Source organism: Thunnus maccoyii, chromosome 18 (genome assembly GCF_910596095.1).
Source record: "Thunnus maccoyii chromosome 18, fThuMac1.1, whole genome shotgun sequence".
NCBI lineage: Eukaryota > Metazoa > Chordata > Actinopteri > Scombriformes > Scombridae > Thunnus > Thunnus maccoyii.
In genome coordinates this window covers 10,766,989-10,792,440 of record NC_056550.1, presented here as the reverse complement: position 1 = coordinate 10,792,440, position 25,452 = coordinate 10,766,989, and the positions used below count along the sequence as shown (strand labels likewise).

At 39.0% G+C, this 25,452-nt stretch overlaps 1 protein-coding gene and 1 long non-coding RNA gene across 3 annotated transcripts in view; one reads left to right on the top strand and one right to left on the bottom strand.

Annotated features, from left to right (window-relative positions):
* The first annotated feature begins 4,885 nt into the window (after positions 1–4,885).
* Positions 4,886–25,436, top strand: LOC121884407. 2 transcript variants are annotated; one of them, XR_006092341.1, is made up of 5 exons: positions 4,893–4,970; positions 9,005–9,110; positions 24,596–24,828; positions 25,139–25,188; positions 25,301–25,436. It is a non-coding gene; the product is annotated as an uncharacterized LOC121884407 (long non-coding RNA). The 2 variants fall into 2 exon arrangements; XR_006092342.1 differs by lacking the exon at positions 9,005–9,110 and having other exon boundaries at positions 4,886–4,970.
* Positions 4,964–25,452, bottom strand: part of grapa (GRB2 related adaptor protein a) — a 32,800-nt gene continuing 12,311 nt past the window's right edge. The window contains exons 4-5 of the mRNA XM_042393199.1: positions 16,558–16,717; positions 4,964–5,689 (exon numbers count right to left, since the gene is read on the bottom strand). Coding sequence (XP_042249133.1) covers positions 5,474–5,689; positions 16,558–16,717 — 376 coding nt within the window. The 3' untranslated portion in view covers positions 4,964–5,473. The remainder of the gene's footprint in view (positions 5,690–16,557; positions 16,718–25,452) is intronic.

The following is a 25,452-nucleotide window of genomic DNA, read 5'->3' as shown; positions in this document are numbered from 1 at the left end:
CAAGAGAGCGCGAGGGAGTATGAATAACATCCCGCCGCCGGCACAGCCAGACAGGTGTGACCCTGGCAAAACACACCCACTCACCTACACACACACACACATAGAAACATGCACACCTTTTGTCACATGGCCATCTGAACATATCCTATATGTGTGTGTGAGCGTGTGAAGGGAGAAATGCTTTGTGTGTTTAAAAACCTCATTAAATCATTAGCGTGCGGAGACGACAGCCGAAAACCATCAGTTGAACCGCGCGGTGCTGTTTTACCTGTTCTGTCGTGTTTCTTCACTCTCGTGCCAGGATGGGAAAGTCCAGGCCTGTGCTGTAAAAAGATAAAGATGATGCACATAATTGCTTTTTAGAGAGGCAAAAAAAAACCAGATGGAGAGATTAGGGCGCGATTAATAGGATGTAATAAACATTAACTGGAGTTGACAGACCATAACATGTACAAGATTTTAGATCACACCATGACTCTAATATTTTAACTCTTTAGTGTTTGTTTTGATGAGCTGATGTGATGCTCATTATGGGTAAGAGCTTTAATCAAATTGCCAAATGGTTAAATTTGTGCAACACTTCACAATGAAAGGAAACTAAACAAGTCTTCGCAAGGACATCAGCCAAATCAAACACATGGCTTCGGGTCATAAGGCAGTTATATACCTTTCATGTTTTAACAACCTTATTTGAACTTGGAAAGAGCCTAGACCTCTGCACCTCACTTTATCTGTTGATTACAGTCACGTGGTGCAACCTGGTTTGATCTTTGCAGTTGTGTCTGATGTAATTACATGTCATTAGATGATCCATAAGACCAGAGAAAAAATCATTACAAGATTACAGTCAAGACTAAAGGCTGTGAGGTGTTCTGCTCATTTAGTGTGTCTACATCTTTTTTGAATATACTGATTTGCATTAAGTTCACTGTACCTGTTACATACAGATAGTAATTGGAAAGAATTACATGTAGCCCATTGTTCTTAATCGTGTTTTGCGTATCATAGGATCATTGTAATGTGACCTTTAACCTTTTAAAGGGGCAGGTTCTAATCAAATAATTAGAAGGTAGATCACTGTTGTGTGTGTGTGTGTTTGTGTGTGTGAGGGAACAGGGGTTAAATGAGCTATTCTGTTTAGGTTGGCGTGAGGAACTCTGGTGTTAGAATTTAACATGACAGGTGCAGATTTACTGTCTAGAAAGATTTCCTAGAAGGGTTACAGCAGTGACTTGTGTTCAGACAGACAAAAAAACAGCACTGCATCAAAAACCCTGTCTCCTCATTTCAATGTGACACTGTTGACAGAACCATAAAGGCAAAAATGTTGATCCCGGCTCGACTTCTGCCTCAACTTAATGAAGTGTCATTTGGCAAATATTTAAATACTCGCAAGGGCACATTGATGAGTCAGGTGACAGGAAATGAGGGGAGATAGAGTGGGATTTGCATACAACACAGATCCCTGGCTGGGAATCTAACCATAGACGTTGTAGTTGCAATACAGTATATGGCACACATCTTAACCACCAGGCCACCATTATGCCCTCCAGTAACTATGTTTTAATGGTGTAACTCCACAGTTTACCCTGTGATTATCGAGACACAGGATAAAATTATTGTGGCTGTGATAACTTCACAGACATCCTATGCTGTAAAAAGTGTAGTACAGTGTTTTAGCGTCTTATAAACCCTCAAACTCATTGATATATTACTCAAACTGGCCTTCATACATACAATTTCGGTGTGAATGGTCGGGCTCCTTCATGACCAGCGTTATCTGAGGAACCCTTAAATACTTCCATCTTTCCCTCTGGCTGGCTGTCAGTGGCGGTTACCTGTTTAGTGACTTATGGGTGAGTCTCTAGCTGGTATCCCGCTGACTCATGACATCAACTAGAGTAGAGTAAACTTTATTGTCTCCAAGGAGAAATTTGTCGTCACGGTCCATTGCATTGCTCACAAAAACATGAGAAGCATTTGACACGATGCCACAGAGTTGCTTCACATAAAAAAACATATCTTAAAAACATAAAAGAGACTTTTGACTATATGTTTGACATTGACAACACCAAGGCTGCCCATTTCACCTTTGATTTATAGACTTGTTTATTGGCAATGCATAACTAAACATCTGATAAAGTCTTTGGCTGGTTTGCACGTTGTCACTGTGAGGACCTAAACAGCCAGAAGCTATCAGTCAGTCAAACTGGTTCAACTGTAATTGCTTCTAACGCGTGTGAATGTCAGTGATATCACAGCTCGCACACCTTCCCCTCGCCGCTTGCTCTTTCACTATCACTCTCATTTTTACAGTTGACACCCCGCCTTCCCCATCTTTCATCAGTATTCAGCTTCTTCCTTTGTTTTTTGGTTTTTTTGGTCTCTCACTGTTACACCTGCACTCTTCACCGTTCTGTCCTCTATCCTGTCTCTTTGCTCTGCTATCCTTTAACTCCACTCCAGTTATCCTCCCGTTTGTCTCTGTCTATCTCACTTTCTCGATGTCATCTGTTACATTTCACTATGCGTTTCACTATATTTTTGCTTTGTGGCGGCATCAGTGATGTTGAATATTCTTATTCTGTCTCATTTCTATGACACAAATATGTCAACATGAATGTTGTCGGTCTGTCTCATACATAACAAACCACACACACACTTTCATCTATCACACACACATGCTTCAAAGTGACTCAGGAGTTTTAAAAACAGCAGAACTATTCCTGGTACACCTTTTAGTCCTCACTATGTCCTTTCTTCTTCTCCCCTGCTGGATGCTGTTGGTTTATTTACTGTCATGTGCAAGCCAGAGGTGACTCTGTCAGGAGGAATGAAAAAAGTGGTTTGTTAAAAAAATAAAAATAAGAGGAGACAAAAGAGAGAAAGAAAACAGAGGAGAAGTGATGCAGTCTGGAGGAGTTATAAGATGTCACCCTGTTTCCTGCTCCATTTCAAACATGACATCCTGGTGAGAGAAGCAGCGCTGCATTCCTCACATAGCACCATTCAACTGACAGAGCACACAGTGTTATCATTCACAATGACATGTATTGTGTACGCGGGTGTCGTTCAGCTGCACATGCTTAAACACTCTCAGACCTAAATGCCTCTTATGACCACAAGAATTACATGATAGGGAGATCCATCTCTCCTGGCATATACATGAGATACAAGAGATATTTAAAATTAGTGTGGTGTCACACGCTAATTGAAATGTTATCACTGTAATTATTTTATAACATGAAATGCCCTTCAGTGACGTTTGGTCGTCTAATGATTATTTTATCATAGATTTTCATTTAATTAGTCTATAAAATGTCTGAAAACTCAGAGCCAAAGGTGATGTCTGCAAATGGCTTGTTTAATCCAAACAACAATACAAAATGCAAAGACATTTTTGCTTGATAGATGACTTTAACGATAAATTGATTATTGTATAGTTGTTGATTCATTTTTTTCTCAATTGCCTCATCAGTTAATTTACAATGATTTCTAATTGTTTTAGCGTTTCAAAAATGCATTTCATGCAGTAAAGGCACAGTTAAGAAACTTGGTGGGCACCTTGTGCATGCAGAAATGCACAAAATGCACTAATTAACTTTTAGTGGCAAAAGTGTCAAATATAGAAAATGCCATGAAATTGCCTTTTCAACATGCGATGTAGTTGCATTTTGTGCATGAATTGCATTCTGTGATGTGAAATGCAAGAAATGGACAAAATTGATTACATGATGCCACAAACTGGGTCACAAAATGTAACTTTGTGTATGAGATACATTAAATGTGTCAAACTAGAGATGCAGCAGTAAAAAAAAACAACCTACAAATTTGTCAAATAAAAGAAGAATATAGTACCCATATGCCAGACACAAACTTTAAAGGGGGTAACTTGTAACAGTTTGATAATGTAAGAATATGATGGACATAGAGTAGAGGCTACAGTATATGTATATACAGTATATATATGTATATGTATAAGGCTAACAATTACTACTAAGTAAAACCTGATATGACCCACCTTTATATCAGTGTTAGCAATGGTTCATTTTTTAATTTCACAGTTGACGTCCCTTTACACAAAGTGTTCATGTTATTTTATGAGCCCCAGTCATTCATATTGTCATTCAGGCTAATTAAATGAACTGTTATTGTATAGTAATTTCCAAGCTTCAAGTTCAAAGAGGTAAATTTTTCACTTTATTTATATGATTTGTCATTACAGGTTAAGGAAGACCTGTCCAAGTTCTTACTGTTAATCACATAAAATGTGGTTTTCTTAGTCTATTTGTTGAAACAGAAACAAAACCTTTATACAATGTTTAATCTTACTTACTTGTAATATATGTATTCTAAGATTACACATGAATAAGAATAAATACATAGAAAGAAACAAATGATCCATAAATTTAAATGGGCAATTGAGTTGAGCATTACATTTTAAGCAGTGTCTGGGCAGTGTTCATTTCACGGTCCACAGAGCACAGGGCTGTATACACAAACACACACACACACACACACACACACACACACACACACAAACACACACACACACACACACACACACACACACACACACAGTCACAACCAACACCTCCAAACTCATACATACATGCATTCACTTTCTCATTAGCACACAACAAACATACACATATGTTTGGCATGTGTTCAGACCCACATTTTACACATCAACCCCTCCACACACACACACACACACACACACACACACACACACACACACACACACACACACACACACACACACCAGCCCAGAGAGAGGAATCTGCTGTGTCAGTGTCCTCAGAGTGTCTGACCCAAATATTCACACAATGACTCTGTCTGTGTCTCTCTCTGCTCAGCTGACCGGATCTCCTCGTTGGAACGGTGGCAAAGTACTGGAGCAAATCCTGACTCATCTGCAGCGGAGAAAACCCAAGCTCCCATGGGCCACACACTCTTTTTGTCATCAGGTTGGTGTGTGTGCGCGGTGCCTTATTTAGTCTGCACCAGTGCTGATAAGCTGTAATAAATGATTATGCCTGGGAGTGTCTGTCTGTCTTTGGTGTGTGTGTGTGTGTGTGTGTGTGTGTGTGTGTGTGTATGTGTGTGTGTGTATGAGTTCTCCACAGTGTATAGGTCCATATCTGGAGTATTTTGTGTTATGCTGTTTTGTTTTATGTTTGAAGAGAAGTGGAGTTGTGAAATCAGTTGGAAGCGATTGATGAGCCCGTAGCAGCTAATCAGGTGAGGCTTGTGATTGACAGGTGGCATCACAGGGAAAGGGGAGTAGTCAGTCACATAATGAGCAGTTCAGTGGCGGCTCGTCAGTCATCCGCTCCAAAAATTAACGGGCAAGTGAAGAGCAGGGGAGCAGTGTAAGGAAGACGGTGGGGAGGGGGCAGGGGGGGGGGTCAAGACGGCTCACTGATGAGGCTGCGGTAAGGGCTGTGTGTTTGATTGACGCATCAGGTCATTATTGATATATGGGCTGGACGTAATCCCGGGGGAAGGAGCCCACGCGTCCATGGCAACGGCCCCTCCAGCGCAGAGAATCGGAGCAGTCAATGAGTTCGATGATGTCACCGCGCATGAAGCGTAGCTGGGAGGGGTGGTGAGGGTTGAAGTCGAAGAGAGCGTGGGCGTGCTGTAGAGGAGAGAGAGAGGAAAGAGGGATGGGGGGAGTGGGATGCTAGGGGAGGGATGGAGGGAGAGGTAAAGATCATCATCAGTCAGTCATCACATTGAAAACAACAAGAGCTTGAGAGTTTCTTCAGTGGAGATAGGAGAAACAGATGCCCTAATGTATGAACTTTTCACTTTTTTGTAATAATAACAAACTTAATTCATTGTTTTTGTGGAATTTATTAATGCTCATCCTTAATGTGTATTTTAAAGGATATATTCAGGTTTTTTCCAGTCTGTCTTAATACAATACTGACATGCCAGTATGTACGTGGACATGGGTGTTGCTTGCTGTAACAATTCCTACTCTCCATACCTACCCTCAAGCTATTCTCTCAGAATGAAACTACACCGAAGAACTGGGTGTAGTTCACCAACAGTTTGGCTTAAGCTAAAATGAGGCTTCAGTAGTCTGAGTTAGCATAAATGAGTTGGTATCATCCAAAATTACATGTTGTTTAGTATGAAATCCTCTATTTTTGTGTAGTAGCATTCCAAGAGAATAGCTTCAAGGCCAGTATGGACAGTAGGAATTGTCACAGCGATCAAGAACCCTTTCCACGTACATAATGGCACGTCAGTATTGTATTAAGACAGACTTGAAAAAACCCGAACCCATTCCTTTAAGTCCTGAGAATTTAGTTATTGTTTTTTTTTTCCAAATAGAAAAATACATGACTATACTTAAAATTAAAGGAATAGTTTGACATGCCTAGCAAACTCATAGCATCGACAAGACTCAAGGAAGTGCGAAATAATCAAGCACATAACCCACACATGTCGTTTTACACTTTGGTTTTTGCATAAATTAAACAGAAATATAAAGTGTTAATTAGTGAAGTTTAGAGGAACTGGTAGGTGGATTCTGTTATCTTTGGACAAAGCCAGGTTTGCTGTTTCCCTGTTTCCAGTCTTTGTGCTAAGCTAAGCTAACCAGAAGCTAGCTGTAGCTTCATATTTATTATACAGACATGAGAGTGGTATCAATCTTCTCATCTAACTCTCCTCCAGAAAGTTAAAACTATTTCTTTGAACAAACACATTTTTTTTTACCTTGAAGCAATATCTCTGTATGCTGACATTTTATTCTGTATAGTAAATGTTTTAAATAAGATTATATCAATCTATCTATATATCAATATTCTTAATACAATAATAATTGTTTGAACGGGTTCTGTCAACATGGATTAAAAATAAGAATTCCAAACATTCCTTTTTTATCTCTCTATTGAAGGATTGCACAGTTTTCTGTTGGTTTGTAAAATTCCCCATTGAATGAATTCTTAAATTCATGTCGGTCAACATGTTTGTTTTTCTTATCTCCTGGAAAGATATATTGTTTCTTTCAGCAGCCACGGTGCGGCACATAAGTGCAAAAGCAGCCTGTGTACTCAGATTAAGGGACAAGCTGACTTTGTGTCCATTTAATAAACATTGTATTCATCATTCTCTCTAAGTGCAAATATATTTTATTCATCTTTTCCATTTAACATTTATTGCACGAGACCACGGTCAGTCTGACCATTCATATTAAATATTAATCCAAGAGTGGTGGTCTGACCTAGACAACAGCAGCTAGGACACAGAACAAGAAAAGACATGAGAGCAAATATTCGGTGATGACTAATAATCTGATTAATCAGCGTGATAAATATCATTGCTTATGAGTCTGTGTGGTTGGAGAACAGGTCTGAACAAGCTGCTGAATGTGAACGCTGTTCTGTAGACAAGATTGACAAGAACAAGTGACAGCTTGGTTATGTATGGTTCTGGTAGCAGAAGATAGATTTCATTACCTGCTGTTGATCTGACACAATTCAGACTCATTTAGAATTGGAAAGAAATTTTTTCTGTGGATAGTGTTGCTTCAGGGAGAATTGATATGATAATACCTAAAAGGCTGATGCACGGAATTACGTACTGTATAAAGCTCTGTATTGCTGAGTAGAGTTTGAATATGTAAATTACTGACACATAGACAAGACGGTGACAGACAGACAGAGTGAGTTAGCTGAACAGGTAAGTGACAGCTGTGTCCTATTTACACTTGACACCTTTAAAGCTACAGTTTGCATTTGGACATGTTGTCTACGCCCACAGCCAACATGAATAAGCAGAAAATGTCATTAAACTGCCACCATTATGTACCCATGATGTTCAAGTCTGAGACAAAGGACGTGACATCGTCTAACCTTTATTTTCAGTGTGTCTGTACCTGACAACAGAAGTTTATTTCGTTCAAATAGGGCAAATCTCAAACAGGCTGCACTTTGTGGTTTAAACTGGTACATAGGGTGTGTATTTTTAAAATAATCTCAACACATGGAGTTTGAAATATGAGAATGAGGCCTTGCGGCTCTTCCCCTCATAAACTTTGTTCGTTATTTGGCTACATGTGGCTTTTATCAGGGCAGAGCAGCTTCACACAGAACAAACGACGAATAAGTCATTTGTCGAAGTCATGAAAGAGGAAAAGAGAAATAGTGTAAGACACTGAAAGAGACAGGCAGACAGAGACAGAGAGGTGTTATAAGTCCAGGATGATGTGTTTTAGGTTGAGATAAGAGTGCGTCATTACGCACACAAAAACAACACACACTGTTAAACTAAAATGATGTTTGACAGCGATCCGTGGCAAGGTGAACTGCTTTTGATTCAGTCTGCAGATGCTGTGCTTTCTCTGTCTTACTGTGTTTTTCTTTCAAGTTCACAACGTTTCTTTTTCTTCTCTCCTGATAGCTGGCCTCCGCTGCTCTCTGTTGACTCGTGAAGTAAAAGCAGTTTAAGAGTAGCAGAACAAAAGCGGTTATTTTAAGGAGGGCGTCTTGAACTTAACTAACCTCTTTGCTGTCAGCTGCACTCCCACAGAGAAAAGTGAATGTGATACCAACTGGGAGAGAGATAAGAGACTGGAAGAAATACTAAAATTGTATTTTTTGTATGTGTGTGTGTGTGTGTGTGTGTGTGTAGGTATATGTTGCAATGCTGGCCTTTATTGCTGTGGATTGGCCCAATATAGTGGCAACCAGGCAGAGGCGGGCACACAAACAAACAAGTACACACTAGCCAGACAGCAGGATTAGGATCAACAGACTCAGACACGATCTATCAATCCCACAAATCTATCAAATCCTAACATATCCTTTATTGTTTGGTTGATCTAGTCTAGACTTCTTGCAAGTGTGTGTACACATGCACCTACGCAATGTACCTGTGTGTATGGGTGTGAGCGAGCATGTGTGTGCAGGCCTGAATGTTATGTGTGGGTGACAGTGCAGTACAGGAAAAAAAAAACAATAAAACTTCCATTTTCCCATGCCAGCTTGTGAGGAGCAACGATTTGGAAGAAGAAATATGCTCCATCCATATCAGCGGAGCTCGGCTGCCCTGTGATCAACGTCCCCTCAAGGCGTCCGCTCCCACCCAAAGTGAGCACTGACAGTGGAACAAATTACTCTGTAGCATCAATGGACTACAGCATTGTACTGCGCCAATAGAGAGTTGTCTCTGCACACACACTCACACACATATATACACACACACACGGGGCATTTAAGGCTATTTAAAATAGCCTCTGACACTGTGTTTGCACTTGACAAGGTGTCAAAAAGAGGTGGGGGTGTTGCATGAACAGGCATTTTGTGTGAAGAGAAATGAGAACAGTGGGGAGATGTAAGGAGGAAGAAAAAAAAACAGAATTATTTACTATGCTGCCATGGCGAGATAAGAAAGCAATCGAGGGCCTTATAATGAGCCGATGGGGAATTAGTTTGGGAAGGAGAGGGACAACAACTCAACAGTCACACTGGACTTAGTTTACGTATAAGTGAAACTGACCCATATTGTCACAAACACAAAGAATCTGTGATCACGGGGTGGCATCAGAGACAGTGAAGAAGAGAAAGATAAATTAAAAGGCAGTAAAACAGCAAGTAATCAGCTTAAGGCAATATTTCCATGAAACATTTACTCTACATGGGTTGAAGTTAACATGATTTCTCTTTAACCCTGTTTTCATGCATTCGTTTAATAATCTGAAGGTCTAAAGGGAACGATGTAAGAACTAGTTTTTCATTGTGTTTTTGTGCTTTTAGAGTTTACTTTTGTGAAAGGAGAAGATGCAGCGGTGTGTTGGTAACTAAAGAAGAGGGTATACTATTAATATTTTAGATGCACGTAGCGCATACACAGCGAGGTTACAAAGGCAGGGGAAGGGAGCTGAATTAATAGCAGGGAAGTTAGGTATAATGTACGAGGCGAGAGATTGTTTACTGCAACTTGCCGTAAAGCTGTCTTGTTGTCTGGTCCTCGGCACAAAGGAGGAACAGGTCTTTCATTTCGGCGTTCGACCAGTTTCTAGCTGTTTTATTGTTTTTTTTTTAATACAAAAGTGGTGTAGCTCTTGTAGCCCAGAAAATCAGCTCAGCTCAACTCAGAGATGCTTCAAGAATATTTCTGCGACCAGATTTAAGAGTGTAATGTAATGTTAGGTATGTCTTTACTGTAAATGTGGCTGCTTTTACACATTCTCAAGACCTGAATCACTACATATGATGATCTTTATTAAAATGCACTATTTTTTGAAAATAAATAAAACAATAATGGTGTTTCCACGCCCCCTTAAATCAAAATATTATGACTTTACTCCTATTAGCACAGTCAAACTAAGACAGACTGACATTATAATTTCTGTAAATGGAGTGAAGAGTGTGTTGTAAGGGTGTGTGGAAACATGCATACAGAGACATGCAGTGGGAGTGGGGGCTTTGTTGATGCCGAAGGCCACAGATACATAGACCAGCTGACCGTGATTTTATATAAAGTTACAGAATAAGCCAGTAGGGACTCGAGCTAAATTTAATGTTTTCAATGTGCTTTTAATCTGCAGATTTACCTACAGCACTGGCTTGAATTACATGTTGACCGCATTACGCCAGAAAAATGTTCGAAGCCAACAAAGAAAAAGTAGGATGAGTTTTATATGATCTCTTTTTTCTACTTAAGAGTCTGTCAGACTAAAGCTAAAAATAAAAACGAGCTTCGATTCAAGGGTGACTGTAGAAATAAAATTAAATGCCATTTCCTTTAAGTCAAAGATTAAAAAGGTGCATTTTTTAAAATAACTCAGATGATAGAAACAAGATTTGTCCAGTTGTTTTGAGATGTTTATATGTCTACATTTATAGCACAAGATTTAGATTTAGAGCTACAAATCGATATGTCGTGACATAATCAAATATGACCTCCCTTTATACATGGAGAGCAGATGTTCAGTTAAAGCAGACAGTGGGATGGCGCTTGCAAAATGCTTGAGATGCTTGCTTTGTTGCTAAATCATTGCCTATTTGTAGATTATAGATATGTACTATACAATTTGCCCCTTAAGATTCTCATTAAAACAATTACAAATAGTTAAGTAAATAAGGCCACAGACATAAAAGTATGACTAAGCTGATGTGGAGTGTCTGATATTTCTCTAAGGCTACAAAGTCATGTAGGTAAACACAGCACCTTCAGCACGCTACCCTCATGGGCATGTTGTGGTGCAGATACATATTATTATCTCCAGGCCATGACAGAGCAACAGGGTGAGCTACAGTAAAAGTCACAGACAGTGTGCTAATGCTGGAATGATACAAGGACACAGTATATGACCAACGACGTAAACAGAGAAAGCTGCTGTGCTTGGTGGAGACGTAGCTCCTTTTCTATAGTGACACTTGCATATCTTTACCCAAACTACCTAAAAGTTACATTTTTGCCTTTACTGTTAAATAAATAAGTAAATAAGTTAAGAGTATGTTAAGGTACATAGCCTAACAGTGATAAAACATGACGGTTGATCTGTTGTCTTTTGATACTTTTTGGAAACATTTCCATCTCTCCTGCCTCCTCTCTATCATTTATATGACTAAGTCGTTTGGGGGAACATGTCATTGCGTACAGTGCCATCCTAACAGGATCTCAATGATGGATATGCCATTTTTAGGACTGTATAGTCATGCATGTAAACAAGGCCCACTTGGCACGCAACCCTTATTAGATCTTAGCATTAATACATCGCAGCAAGATGACCTATGACCACATCTTTCAGACCTGAGGCACAATATCATAGAATTGGTACTGTATATACTGCGTGATGAAGCATGTTCCTGATGTGATAGCATTAATGCTGACCTTGGACAAATTACATGATATAAAGACTGAGAGTGATGTAGTATATGCAGTAGACTTATCACATTGGAGTATATATTATAGGAAATAAAATAACATTAAATGGGAATGAGCTCACTGTTTGATTCATTGGTTAAGTTGTTCAGTAAATTGCACAGCAGTATAAGACATTTATATTAAAGCCTTCTTTTGAGTGTTGATAATAGAACAGTAGCAGCGTGAAGATAAATGCTTAGAGGCTTGTGAACGGATGCTGGAGAAGCTGGGACGATATCTGCAGCAGAAATGAATACTGCTCTCCCTTCTTTAAAGAGGGAAGCCAGCCATCTCATATTTTTATATAAAAATAGCTGCATACAACTGCCAATACTTCATTCATCAAGAATGTAGAGCAAATTAACTAACCGGGAACATCATCACAGTAAAATGAATAAATTAAGTATAAAATAGCAATGAAATTAACAAGCATAAACATCCTGTTGCAGTCCTAAATCTGTTTTATACCTGAAATAAATGCCTATAAAAGAGTAAGAGGATGCAGCATCTGTATGCGTGTCAAGGGAAGCAGATCAATTGCCAGTTTTACTGTAATTGTGAGTTTGTCAGAGGTCATGGCAGACCAGTAGAGGCAGTGATAACAGTGAAGATGATTTTGATTGCGACAGAATCATATTTTTGAACAAGCTGTTTGAGCAGATGGAGAGGGCAACTAATGCGAGCAGAGATCACGGCAGCAGCTCAGCTGAGAACGGAAGGAAACTGGTGGTGGTGGCTCACTAACACAAACTATTTATGCTAGAAAATATAAATCAGAAGGACCTGCTGTTGTTTTCCTATTAGTAGCCCACATTAAAGAGAATTTAGTTTGTGGCAGTATTTAGGTCATACAGTGTTTTTCAGTCTTCCATGGGACGGCGGTCGTTATCTTCCATATAATAGCCATCATAACGGTCTTGAGCAAAAATTCTTACTGTGCACCATCTCCTCTGCATTTCTGATGATTTAAGTATGTAGCATCCCCGGTGATTTAGAAGATGCATGAAACTGTTTAAGTGAGAGGGAGGATGTTATGAAACAAGAACAAAATTTGTGAGAAGCTGCTCCCATCTGAGTTAGAAAAATCAATTTTAGAAAGAATAAAAGTGAATAAAAAGCCCAAATCCTGCTGGGCTTTAGCACCACACTGTACTCCATTACACTTACACAAGAGCAATATTAAGAAGAAAGAGGTAAAAAAAAAAAAAGCTCCCTCCGTCTGAAGGATCAGACTTATTGAAGTAAAGCTCACACATCACAAAGATCAATAAATGTGGATCATCTTCAAAAGAGCGTATGATTCAGACAGGCTTACATACTCATTTCAGCCAGTCAGACTTTCTTCAATTGCTGGATAATGTGGGCATGGGCCTATTTAACTATATTGATATTTTTCTTTCATTATTTTTTAAATTAGGAATTTATATTAATCTACGTGTTCATTCATTTATTTCATCTGTTCTCCAAGCTTTTGGTTAGAACCAGAATACAAATTAGATGGGGAAAAAAGTGAAAGAAATGCAACGTGCAGCCTCCCCAATAATATCAATACCTGCTCGAAATAAAAAAGAAATACCTTCTGGATATTGTCACGAACAAAAGAAACTATATATGAATGTGTTTTTATGTGTTACTTCCTCTGACTCATAGGCTACCAACCTCCCGACTTCCTATCTGATCACCTCCAAAATACCACAGAGCAGCAAGGGGTAGCTGCATGCCAGCACTGTAGATGCCAATGCCTCTCCACTAGTTTGTCTTTACTGCGTGCAGTGCAGTGAGCTGGTAGTTAAGTGCAAGCTTCAATTTTCTAGCTAAATGAACCACAGTAGTCAAAGTACTGGTCACAATTTTTGAAAATGCAGCATTGCTTTTTTTTCCTTTGTGTAAAATGGAAAAACCTTTATTTTTGCTCTTATGAATAAAGTTTATATGTTGACATAATCAAAACTGATATGAAATAGATACAATGGGAGGAGTGCTGAAGAACTAGTAACCATGTGATACTCTAGACCTCAGAGGCAATGTGAGATTTTGACATTCAATAATTAATTCCATTAATCTTGTTTAGTAATGTAAGAGAGCAATGGGCTAGTCGCCACAAGTGATGAAATGCATCTCTATTGAGTAATGTGACCTTAATATAACTTGTCACATCCTGTTAATCCTTGACTTGAGTACGCTGGGAAGCACAAAATGAGATGAAGATACATCTAAGTGAAATACGTTCATGTCAATTACTTATGAGGAATTCCATTTGGAATACGTATTGCCATCATTGCTGGGCAAATTTCAAAAATTCCCAGGGCATGATGTCGATATTACTCTACAGTTCTCGTGTGGGAATGTGCACGAATGAATGTCTCTGTAGAAGAGCCCGAAGCTAATTAAGCAGTAGACTGCTCAACTTCATATGATTGAATGTCTATTTGCACTCTTTTGTTAAGTAAAATAAAATTGTTATCTATAAGCAGCTCCTGAAAGTGTCATGGACATACATGGAAGGAACATAAGCTAACAAGACTACAGCCATGCTAATAGCTCTGTGTATATTTTGGCATAGTGGTGCTTTGAGCTAAATGCTAACATCCCCATGCACATGCTCACAATGACAAGCCAAACAGCTTAGGTTGATGGAAATGTCACTAGTTTTGCAGGTATTTGGTCATAAATCAAGCTAGCATGGCTAAAAACAAAGTCAACTGTCTCTAAAGCTCTACTGACATGGTCTTTGTGAAATGAACTGTGCTAAAAGATGAAAAAAGGATGTTGTGCATAAAAAAAATATTTATCTGGATATTACCATAGAGAAAGAAATCAACCAAGCTGAAATTGATGCATTCCAACACCAGCAAACCCTAAGTCTCATGTTTAGATTTTACAAAACTATGAGCGTACCCTGCACCTTCAAGTTCCCTAATGAATGTCGCTCTATTTTCATGTGTCAAGCTTCAGTAGTGAACATGATGTGATAAGTATTAGCACGCAGTTGGTGTAACAGTGATACGAACATGCTGTCATGTCAGGATCGCTATGGATCAAATCCCTCCTTAGCGACTGGATTGGCCTACGGGCTAGGCTTTCCTGCCACTCCCAGGAATACTTAGCATGCAACGTGATCCTCTCTGCATAAACACTTCACAACAATAACAACAACAACAACAAGAACAGCATCTCCCATGGTGGCGCCATCATGGGAACTGCCTGTCATTTATATTCTCTCTCACTAAACCTGACTGAAAGTATTGTGAATATGCTGAAATTTGGGATACGCCTTGGGGTAACAGACAAGTACTTGTCCTACCATAGCATTCTTGTGTACTTCTGATGTTCTTTAGGTGGTTATAATCTACATGCCACTTTAGTAATATAGCAAAATATGTTGTTAACTATTAACTTGTAGCATGGAATAGCTTACAAATTGTCAACCAGACTCATTAGATGTCTGAATTTTAGAGGGAAGGTGGACCAAACACAACAAACCAAAGAAATGTTCTGTCCAAACTTGATACAAGGGAACTGAATCATGACTGATGTAAATAATTGCCTTTAAAATCAGTTTTCTTGCGAGCCGCAGTGCTCATTCCCTCTGGCTCGGCGCCTAAGATGACTGATTTGGTTCTGCTCCAAACCGTTGGCTGTCCTGTGATCTTTCATTACAAGCTGCACCTCTACTGCAAACCCTGCTGCCACAGTCACAGGAATGTTCCCATAGCTGTCAGCTCCATTTAAAAAAAAAAGCAGTGGTTATGCCTTGATGTCAAAGCAAAATGAAATATGAACACCTGGGTAGCTTGTTATATTTGTCCCAACACTGATGTGACAGAAGACTGCAAAGTGCAATTTTTGTCAAGTCTCATCAGCTACCTCACTAAGTCTCTGGTGGCTTAGATATGTAGAGGGAGACAGATGACAGCAAGAACAGATGTGTTTTAATTGGCTGAAAATGACATTGCAAAATAAATAGTGCTACGCAATTAGTATGGATTGAGGAGATTTCTTTGAATGTGAGACAAAAAGACAGTTTTCAAAGATGGAAACAGAGCAGCACTGCATGCCCATCAGTAATATGAACAAGAGGAAGTAGGAAACAACAAAAAACATTTAAAAGAGTAATAATTTTAAAAATATTTCCTCAAAATAAAAGACTACAGTGTATTTTTGGGGGAAATGTATACAAAATGTCTAAGAGGAGTTTGGTACAGATGATCTCGAGAAAAAGAATTGGTGATGTCAAAATAACTTTTTTAAAGATAGGGAAATTATTATTTTCCCTTCACAAGACACTGTTTTATTTTGTTGCTATTATATTATCATTCTGTGATCTCAACATCAGCTTTCCAAATTTTTGTGAAAAATGTTTAAAATGATAATCACACATACAGTATGTCCTCTCCAGTGTTGCTGTGTTATAATTGCAAATAGCATACGCACAGTATGAGACAGTCAGGTTTCACTTTGTCTGTTGCTAAGAGATAATTGATTAACATGACATTTAATTATTAGTTGTTAATGTTATAATTTAATTTTTTTTTTAACAATTTGTTAAAATTGTGTCTAATGCTATGGTAAAAAAAAAAAAAAAATTAAAAAGTGCTAGGTGTGGGTAGTAATAAAGTGTCAAAATAATTTAAATTGCAAAAACAACAAGAGTCACAAGCTCACCCTGCATGCATTGCTCAGAAAGACGGTCCTCTCCTTAGCGATGCTGTTGCTATGGTAGAAATCCACCAGCTCGTTCAGAGAGGAGAAGAGCTCGTCCCACACGTAGTACTGACCACAGCGATCCTGCAGCACCTTGAAGTGCTGAACATGGTCCCCATAACTGCAAAATAAACAGAAATGTTTAAATTTATCTCTCATTTGAAAGGACAATTAATGACGATATTTGCTGTCTCGTGTATCTTCAGTGGGTTGACAGAAATGACCATCAGTACCAAGCACTAAATGATTATTGATGCTAAAATTGGACCTTCCTTGTTGGTAGCATCCAATCAGCATCACCACTTCTCCAAACTGCTAAGTCATTAAAACTTTTAATATCCGGTGTCATTCATATAAATTGAAATCCAACTGCATGGGCCATTTTCTCTCAAAATCAATTCAGAAACATATGGGCGGATCGTTTATGAGAAACTGTCCAGTATAGTCATCATGTTTTTCAAATAATAAACTCAGTGATGCCTTTCCCAATCAAATGTTAGGATATTACTTGGTTTAACAACTGTGGAGGTCGACAAACAGTCAGACATCAGCTGGTCTTCCCTGAGTCCTGTCTCGCAGCATCTTCACAAATTGCATATTGCATACAATACATTTGGTACAGCTTTGGGTTGTTACCAGCAGTCTTGGCCTTCAGTCCTCACAGGCCCCCCTTTAACTCCACAGCTGTCAGCTGTTGAATCTGGCATACACTAGCTGCTGTAATTTTCACTTTTCTCCTTAAAAAACACTGCAATAAACCGTATTTCTTTTTTTTTTTTTAATTTTGATTCTATTTTTATTCTCGTTTAGCTTTTTTAACCAGGTACAGTTAGTCCCAAGTGCAACCCGACCAGGACAGGTGACAACACTACACGACAACACAACAGACAACACTAAAACAGTACAATAGCTCATATAAGCAGTACATTTATTTAGAGAAACCAACATTACCACAAAAGCTAAATCAATATCATTACCAGAGAGCAGAGGGAATTACTAATGGAGTCTTTTTGGTGTGTGAGTCATTTTTTTGTAATTAAAAAGAGCCGACAATGACATTTACGTGGGCTGCTCTGTGTTTCTGGGGGATTCCGTACAAAGCAGATGATGTGAAACAGACGTGATGCCCATTTTAATGTGTATTACTTTTAAAAACGTAATTTTTCATGTGTGTAATGTATCAGAAAAATAGCTGTGTCACAAGTTGTCGATTTAGTAACATTTCACATCATATTTTGATGAATAGTGTTGATAGAAGAACTAAATAATTCAGTGTAGCTAAAAAAAAAATTAAAAATCCTTTAAAAAAGCAAATGGCACAAACAAAAATAGCCACAGTGTTGGAGTGCATGCCTTGCTGTTGTGATTAGAAAGAGTTTGGCCAGTTTTCATTGGCAATCATACCTGCTCCCCTGTCCTGCTCTGTTGTGGTTGCTTAGTAACTTGCCAGCTTATCTTTAGAAATCTGGACATCTCACCATGATCGTCCTGTTATATAACAGCATCTAATATGCAGCGGAAGTCAATACAACACCCCCATATTTCTAAACACATCACAGAGTAGGTGTGTGTTAGCTTATGTTAATGATTGTTAATATCTCATTTCCCATGCTTGGAAAAGATAATGCAGAGAAAATGGTGCTTTAAGAGTCGTCACATCCTCTTTGTCCTTCTTTTCGTAATTGGCGTCTATTAAAACATAGAAGATTCGTCCTATAAGTGATAGCGTACATCCTTGCCCTAGCATAATATGGCATCTGTGGTTTAACCTCTCCAAACTCCTCCTCTATCTTGTCTGATTGGCACCGCTCCAAGCTCAGCGAGAGTAAATGAGTGCCAGCCTGTTTCACCCAGAATTCCTTTCTCTACCCAGGCGCTGAGCTCTGTGAACAAGCAGGGCTGACTCCCTGATGATTGGATGGCATTCAGCTATACCTCCACCATGCCCTTCTTTCTCTGCCTTCTCTGTTTCACCCTTTCTCTCCTCTCAGTCTCCCAAAAATGATGAAACTATAGTGCAGTATAAGAAAAAATCAGGGTGCTTTAAATGTAAAGTTTTTTCCCTTATTTTTGGATTGACATAGTACTAGCCTTTGTAGTCTTTGAATGTTAACGCATTCTGTGTGAGTAGCAGTGCTGTCTGTCAGTGTTTTTCTCATCTGCTTTTCCTGTGGGTCTGCTGCTCTCTTCTCTATCATCTGACTTCTGTCTAACTTTTGCCTTCCTATCACAGTTCCTCGTTATCTGCTCCACCACATCTCCATAGGCTCTCTTGATTCAGCCATATCCCCCCATTGACTCACACACGCAACACAAAGTTGTGATCGTCTCTGTAAATTATATCTATCAGCCCCACCAATGTCCCTACTTGTCTGGCGCCCTCTGCTGCACCCTACTGGTGGGGCTCTATTACTGCCGCCAGCTGTGCATCTGTGCAGCTGTTTGTCAGTGTGACACAAAGAATTGTTACCTTGGCCAAAGTGCCCTCACCAAACAAATGACAAAGAGAAAATAAGTAAGGCTTTAGGAAGACGGATACTGTTAAAGGTGAAGAGAGGCGTGGAGATTAAAGATGGGATGTGGAGTGAGCAAGGACTTTCTCTGCAATAATGTAGACTGAAACACATCAAATACTTAGAGGGAAGGAAAAGGGAAATGAGTTGGTGCGTGTTAACTATAGTAGTTCTGGTTTTCTGGAACTGTTATGCAACACATGCCATATCTAGTTTACCTTTTTATTTGTTTGGGGTAATTTTTAGAATACAAACAATTTGTGTCCCAATTAAAATTATCAGATGTCCACACCAACAAAAATTAGTTTTTTAGAGAAACACTGATATGAGGACTCTAAACAATAAAGACAAAATAAAAACTGTGTGGAATACTGTGATGGATTAGCTGGGGTAGTTTATGCATAAGTATTTGTTTTTATGAAATCACAAATTGCATTAACAAAGCAAAGACAATTTGAGGCCTTATATCATAATAATGACTTACTATCTCATAATTACGAGATCCAGATAAATTCAATAAAACTATGTCATACTTACGAGAGGAGATCTCAACATCATGAGAAGACTATCTCAAAATGATTGTTAATTTTAGTAATTACGAAACCCTGAGCTTATAGTTTTGAGAACAGTTTAAGGTGGTTATTAGTCATCACTATCGAGAAGACAGACGCATGCCAGCACTACTTAATTTAGATTGCTCTTATTTCATCCCTAGTTTGAGACACTGAGGTATTAATGTCACTTGGTAATGTGGATGGTATTATCGTTAGAGTGAGAACATTATCCAGTCAACACACTTTGACCTGCTCAAAGTCGCTGTTCCCTCAGGAGCAGCTAAACCTGTACGGGATGCTTCATGGATACAAGTCATATGTTTGAAATGCATCCAAGCTATCAAAATTTGTGACCATATTTAAATACTATGGCAGCCATCAAAATAAAGCATTCAATGAAGTATGATAAAGACATTTGCAGTGGAAATATCGCTGAAATTCTGCTCTGTTAACTACTACGGCTCACAAACGGTGAAGTGCAGTTTTATATGGCTGGTGTGGCTAGCTACTAGCCCAAAGTCACATTTAATTGGATGAACTTTTGTAAACGCCCCTGAGTGCAGGATGAGTCATCAAACATTTAAACCTGGAAGAGAAAAGACAGGGATTTTGATGTAAAAATACTGATACTGATTTTTTTTTTTTTTTTTTTTTTTACATATTTGGCATATAACGAGATAAATGAACAATTAACACAGGGAGACAGGATTAAAATTGGGAAAATGTCAATTTCATTTTGTGGGGGCTTTAAGTCTATGAGAGCAGTTTTTTTACATATGAGCAGACAAAAATGACCTGTGGAGTTCCCCAAAGCTCCATTCTTGGCCCTCTTCTATTCAACATCTACATGCTTCAGCTAGCTCCGATCATGGAAAACAACAAAACATGTTACCATAATTATGCAGACAACACACAAATTTACATAACTATATCACCAGAGGACTATGGTCCAATACAAGTGCTGAGTACATGCATTAAACAAATTAATGATTGGATGTGCAAGAATTTTCTTCAATTGAACAAAGACAAAAATGAAGTAATTGTTTTTGGAGGACTTATGTCTCAGCAGGATTTGGAAAAACTTGTCCATGCATTTATCTTCAGCAGATTCGACTATTGTAACACTGTCTTTACAGGTCTCCCTAAAAAATCAATCAGACAGCTGCAGCTGATTCAGAACACTGCTGCTTGAGTCCTCGCTAAGACCAAGAAAGTGGATCACATCACTCCAGTTCTCAGATCTTTACACTGGCTTCCTATCTGTCAAAGAATTGATTTTAAAATACTGTTCTTGGTTTCCTAGAGCACTGAATGGTTTAGGTTTCTGATCTTCTGCTACATTGTGAACCATCCAGACCTCTCAGGTCATCTGGGACAGGTCTGCTTTCTGTTCCCAGACTCAAAACTAAACATGAAGAAGCGGCGTTCAGTTTTTATGCTCCACATATCTGGAACAAACTCCCAGAAAACTGCAGGTCTGCTGCAACTCTCAGTTCTTTTAAATCAAGGCTGAAGACTTTTCTGTTTGCCACTGCCATTTATTAAATCAAATAATTATTCATTTCTTACACTGCACTGTAACCTTTATTCTTGTATTTTATACCTGTCTTATTCTATTTTAGCTTGTTTTTATTTTCTATCCCCTGAGCTCTTTAATGACTATTTTGAAATTGTATTTAAATGTCCTTTCATAGTTTATTTATTTTGCACTTTATCTCGATGCTTTTAATATTTTATGTAAAGCACCTTGAATTGCGTCATTTCTGAAATGTGCTATATGAATAAACTTGCCTTGCCTTGCCCTTACCCTGCTAATGGTAGTGAAGCATGGGTCCCTATTTGTTATCCACAGCTTGAGACATTAGACAAAAAATATTCTGAAATGTTTCATCTAGAATTTTTCAAAACAGTTCTACACATTATGTCAGTAGAGACACCTCCAGTGCTGTACCCATCGAAAAAATCTAACCAAAGCTGCCAGCTGACCAGTATCCTGTTAAATATTTATTGAGTAACACTTAAACCACAACATCACATCTTTACACTCAGTTACACTCAAAACTCCATTTAGGTACCACTAAGGTGGTAAAACACAAAAAAGGGAAGCATTCTGAGACCAAATTTAAATCTAAACTAGAAGAGTGCACTCAGTAGAGTGCAGACCTCCACCAGGTGTGTACAGTCAGGATAGCGGCAAAGATGACATAAACAGGAATTTATTCATCTCGTATCATGCCTAACTTTATCATCAGGTATGGAATTAATCTGCAGATGCTCCAGTTTAAGATGAGACCAAACTTTTCTATGGATGTCGGTTTTTCAGCCACGACAAAGGCCAAAATGTGGCCTGCAACAGACTAAGTAAGCCTTGTTTTTAGCCTAGCTGACTGCCGGAAATGCTCTTTTGCTATGTCATAACTCTGCTGAAAAGACGAAGGTCTGAGTTTTACAATAGGCTCATAAGGAATCTTATCAATATTTATTTGAATTCAAAACACAACCTGCTCTCAAGGTACCAAAATCTGGCAGCGACTAACATGGCAACAAGGCATGATTGGTTGTCCCTAGCAGAAACAAGGTTCCAAAATGAAGCAGTTGTTGATCACTTGCGGCACCTTCCGGCCAGTTAAGAGGAGTGAGGAGTCAGCATTCAATGGTGGTATAAAAACAAAGCAGTCAATGGTGTTACAAAATAGGCTTTTCAAAAATTGTGAATCACCACAACCACGAGAGGTCCTTGAGCATACAGTCATAAATGTGCACAAAAAATATTAGGCTGATGGGTCCAGTAGTATGCACATCATGTATCACTTCCTACATACTATAAGGTCATTTGAACAATGGAATTTTATGAACCATATTTGACCATCACATTGTAGTGAATGGAAACTCTAACTCAGTCCAGCAAAGGTTCAAAAGTTCAAAACCAAAGGAAAAAAGGTGATTTACAGAGGAAGCAGGGGGAGGGAGAGAGAAAGCAGATGTAATGTAGCTATATCTGTGTTAGGTGATGTCATATTGACGATTTTATTAATTATTACCCAGAGACATTAGAGAACTAGTGTGCATAACACAGACAGCATCTGTCTCAGTTTGATCTCTCTCACTCACACACACACACACACACACACACACACACACACACACACACACACACACACACACACAAAGCACACTCACAAGTGCCCTCTCATCTCCCTGATCCAGTGTAATTAAGGCCCACAGCGATAGAGAGATTATGTTCTTTTTCCTAGTAAAAGGAAACGAGAGAGAGATTAAGAGAGAATGCGAATGAGAGACTGAGAGATTGAAAAGGAGAAAATGAAATAGATGTAGAGATATAACACAGTGTGATATATTGTAGATGAGAACATAAGTTATTTTTAAAACTTTTACTCTGTGCCAGCACAATTCAAGATGCATGAAGGTCATCCGTCCGTCTTTCTCTCGACTTCCTCCATCAATCTATTCTCACTTCCCTGTTCTCTCTGTCTCTCATTCTGCCAACCCCCCTTCTCTAATCTCCTGTTCAGTTTCTAAACCGCTGCAGATGTCTGGAATACTTCACACAGCCACACTGACACCTCCAGCTGTCAATTTAACTGTGACTTGGGGTGTGTCTGCGTGTATGTGCGTGTGTGTGTGTGTGTGTGTGTGTGTGTGTGTGTGTGTGTGTGTGTGTGTGTGTGTGTGTGTGTGTGACTACACGTCCATAGGTCGTATCTCATGTGTCACAGGCTGAGTGTACATAGTAGTGAGTGTGTGTATGTGTGCACAAATGTGATTTTCTAAGTGTGTGCCCTTGCATGTCAGCCAAGCATGTAAGTGAGTGAGTGAGTTAAAGGTCTAGTTCCTCCTGGAGCATTAATAAAGCATCTCCATCACCTGTTTTGATAAATGGAGAGGGAGGAAGTGTGTGTGCTTTGAGGGTGCAGGGAGGGAGAGGTGATGAAGGGAATGAGGGGAAGAACGAAAAAAAGATGTTTGATGGAGGCAATTTAGTCGAAAGAGTGTTGACGGTTCAATAAGGAGCCTTTCAGACAGAAATGATGTGAGCTGGAAAGCCAGAGTTTCTTCTCAAGTCAGCCATCATCATAATGAAAACAACCACCTATCTAAACAAGCCCTGATTATACTTTGGGAGGTAGAAAGTTGTTTTTCGCCTTTTTAAAGGGAGAGTACTTTTTTTTTGTGAGTTTTTTTATATCATTCTGTAGTTTCACATTAGTGTTCCATATGTATTCAAATCCGAAAATTCAAATTTTGGTCAAAGTATGTATGTTTTAGCATCAAAATACTATTTTCTGAAGACCTTCTAAAAACTTTTTCCCACATGACCTGACGTAGGTTTCTGCATTGCTGCTTTCTACTTGCTATTTGCTTTATTTCCTAGCTTGACAAGAAGACTTGAAACGAGCGATTGAGACCATTAAGTCATTATGAAAGTGTTTACTGAGGTAATAAATCAGGTGAGAAGTATATTTTCTCTGACTTCTATACAATCGGACTTCTTTTTGGCGTCAATTGCCCCCTGCTGGCCATTAGAAAGAATGTAGGTTTGAAGTACTAGCGTCGGCTTCACTTTTCAGACCGGGAACTAGCCGCTTGTAAATTCCCAGTGTTTGTCCCTGTGTGTAAGAGACAGAGAGAAGAGGTAGATACTAGATTCTGGACTGCTCACATGTACCACCTGATGGTTGTGGGTGCAGACTGCAGCTAGAGGTGGTAACAGTTGGTTACAATTGCCTCTGTTTGCTCCCCTACCTCCTCACTGTGGGAGAAATACCATGGTGCAGAACCATTAATACTACAGCAATTGCACCATTGGCATCTGAATGCTATGATTTCCTTACCTATATTTAATAAAAACTAAATACTTATTTATTTTGGAAATATCTTTAATATTAATCATATCTCCATTTGTGTGTTCAGGTGCGTCCAAGAAGATGATGCCCTCGGAAAAGAATGGCACTGCAAGGCCGTGGTTGCATGGTGACCATCAATCATAAACCACTTGTTCTGGGCGGCAGCCTCATCACAGTCAAGTGACGAAATGGTTGCCAAGTGGAGCTCAGTGGTCAATCATGTCCATGAGAGCAACGAGTTTCCCACTAGCCTGCACCCAACCCTCACTGGCGAGGAGGCAAGTGACTGGCTGAAGCCAAGTAAGTTTTTAAAAGAAGCATAACATTTCTATGACACTGTGTCCTTGTTGTTGAATATATAATATATTTGTATATCAAATCAACTTCCCTTGTCAGCTGTGACCATAGCATATAAACAGGACTTACATTAACTCAAATAACTGTGATTTACAAACCCCTTTAAATGCATTACTAATGTATTGGAAATTTGTTGTCCTTGATGGATATCTTATATAAGATGGAGATTGCGGCGGGTATAGCCAGTTTACACCAGTGCAATTTTATCCACTACACTGCAAAAGATTAAATAATATGCTTGTCCTTTCACAAGGCTCAAAGGCATGCAAGTTCTCCCGTATCATCCTCCAGAAAAGCACATCGGTAAAAGTGAACCCAAAGTATCAAACCTCTTCTCTGTAGTTAGATTTATATTCAGAGAATCCTTGACCTCCATTAACTTCAATTAAATATTTCATTGGCATTTTGGTTTCAGACTTCTTCTCACTGCCATCCATTAAAATGAGGATGTTGACAGGCCCCGGGCAACTAATGCAGATGGAAATCCGCGCTTCCAGATTAGCTACCCCAAGCGGAAGAGAGGCGACTACAGTATAAAGGCCAGTCTACCTGCCATGAGTCAGCAAA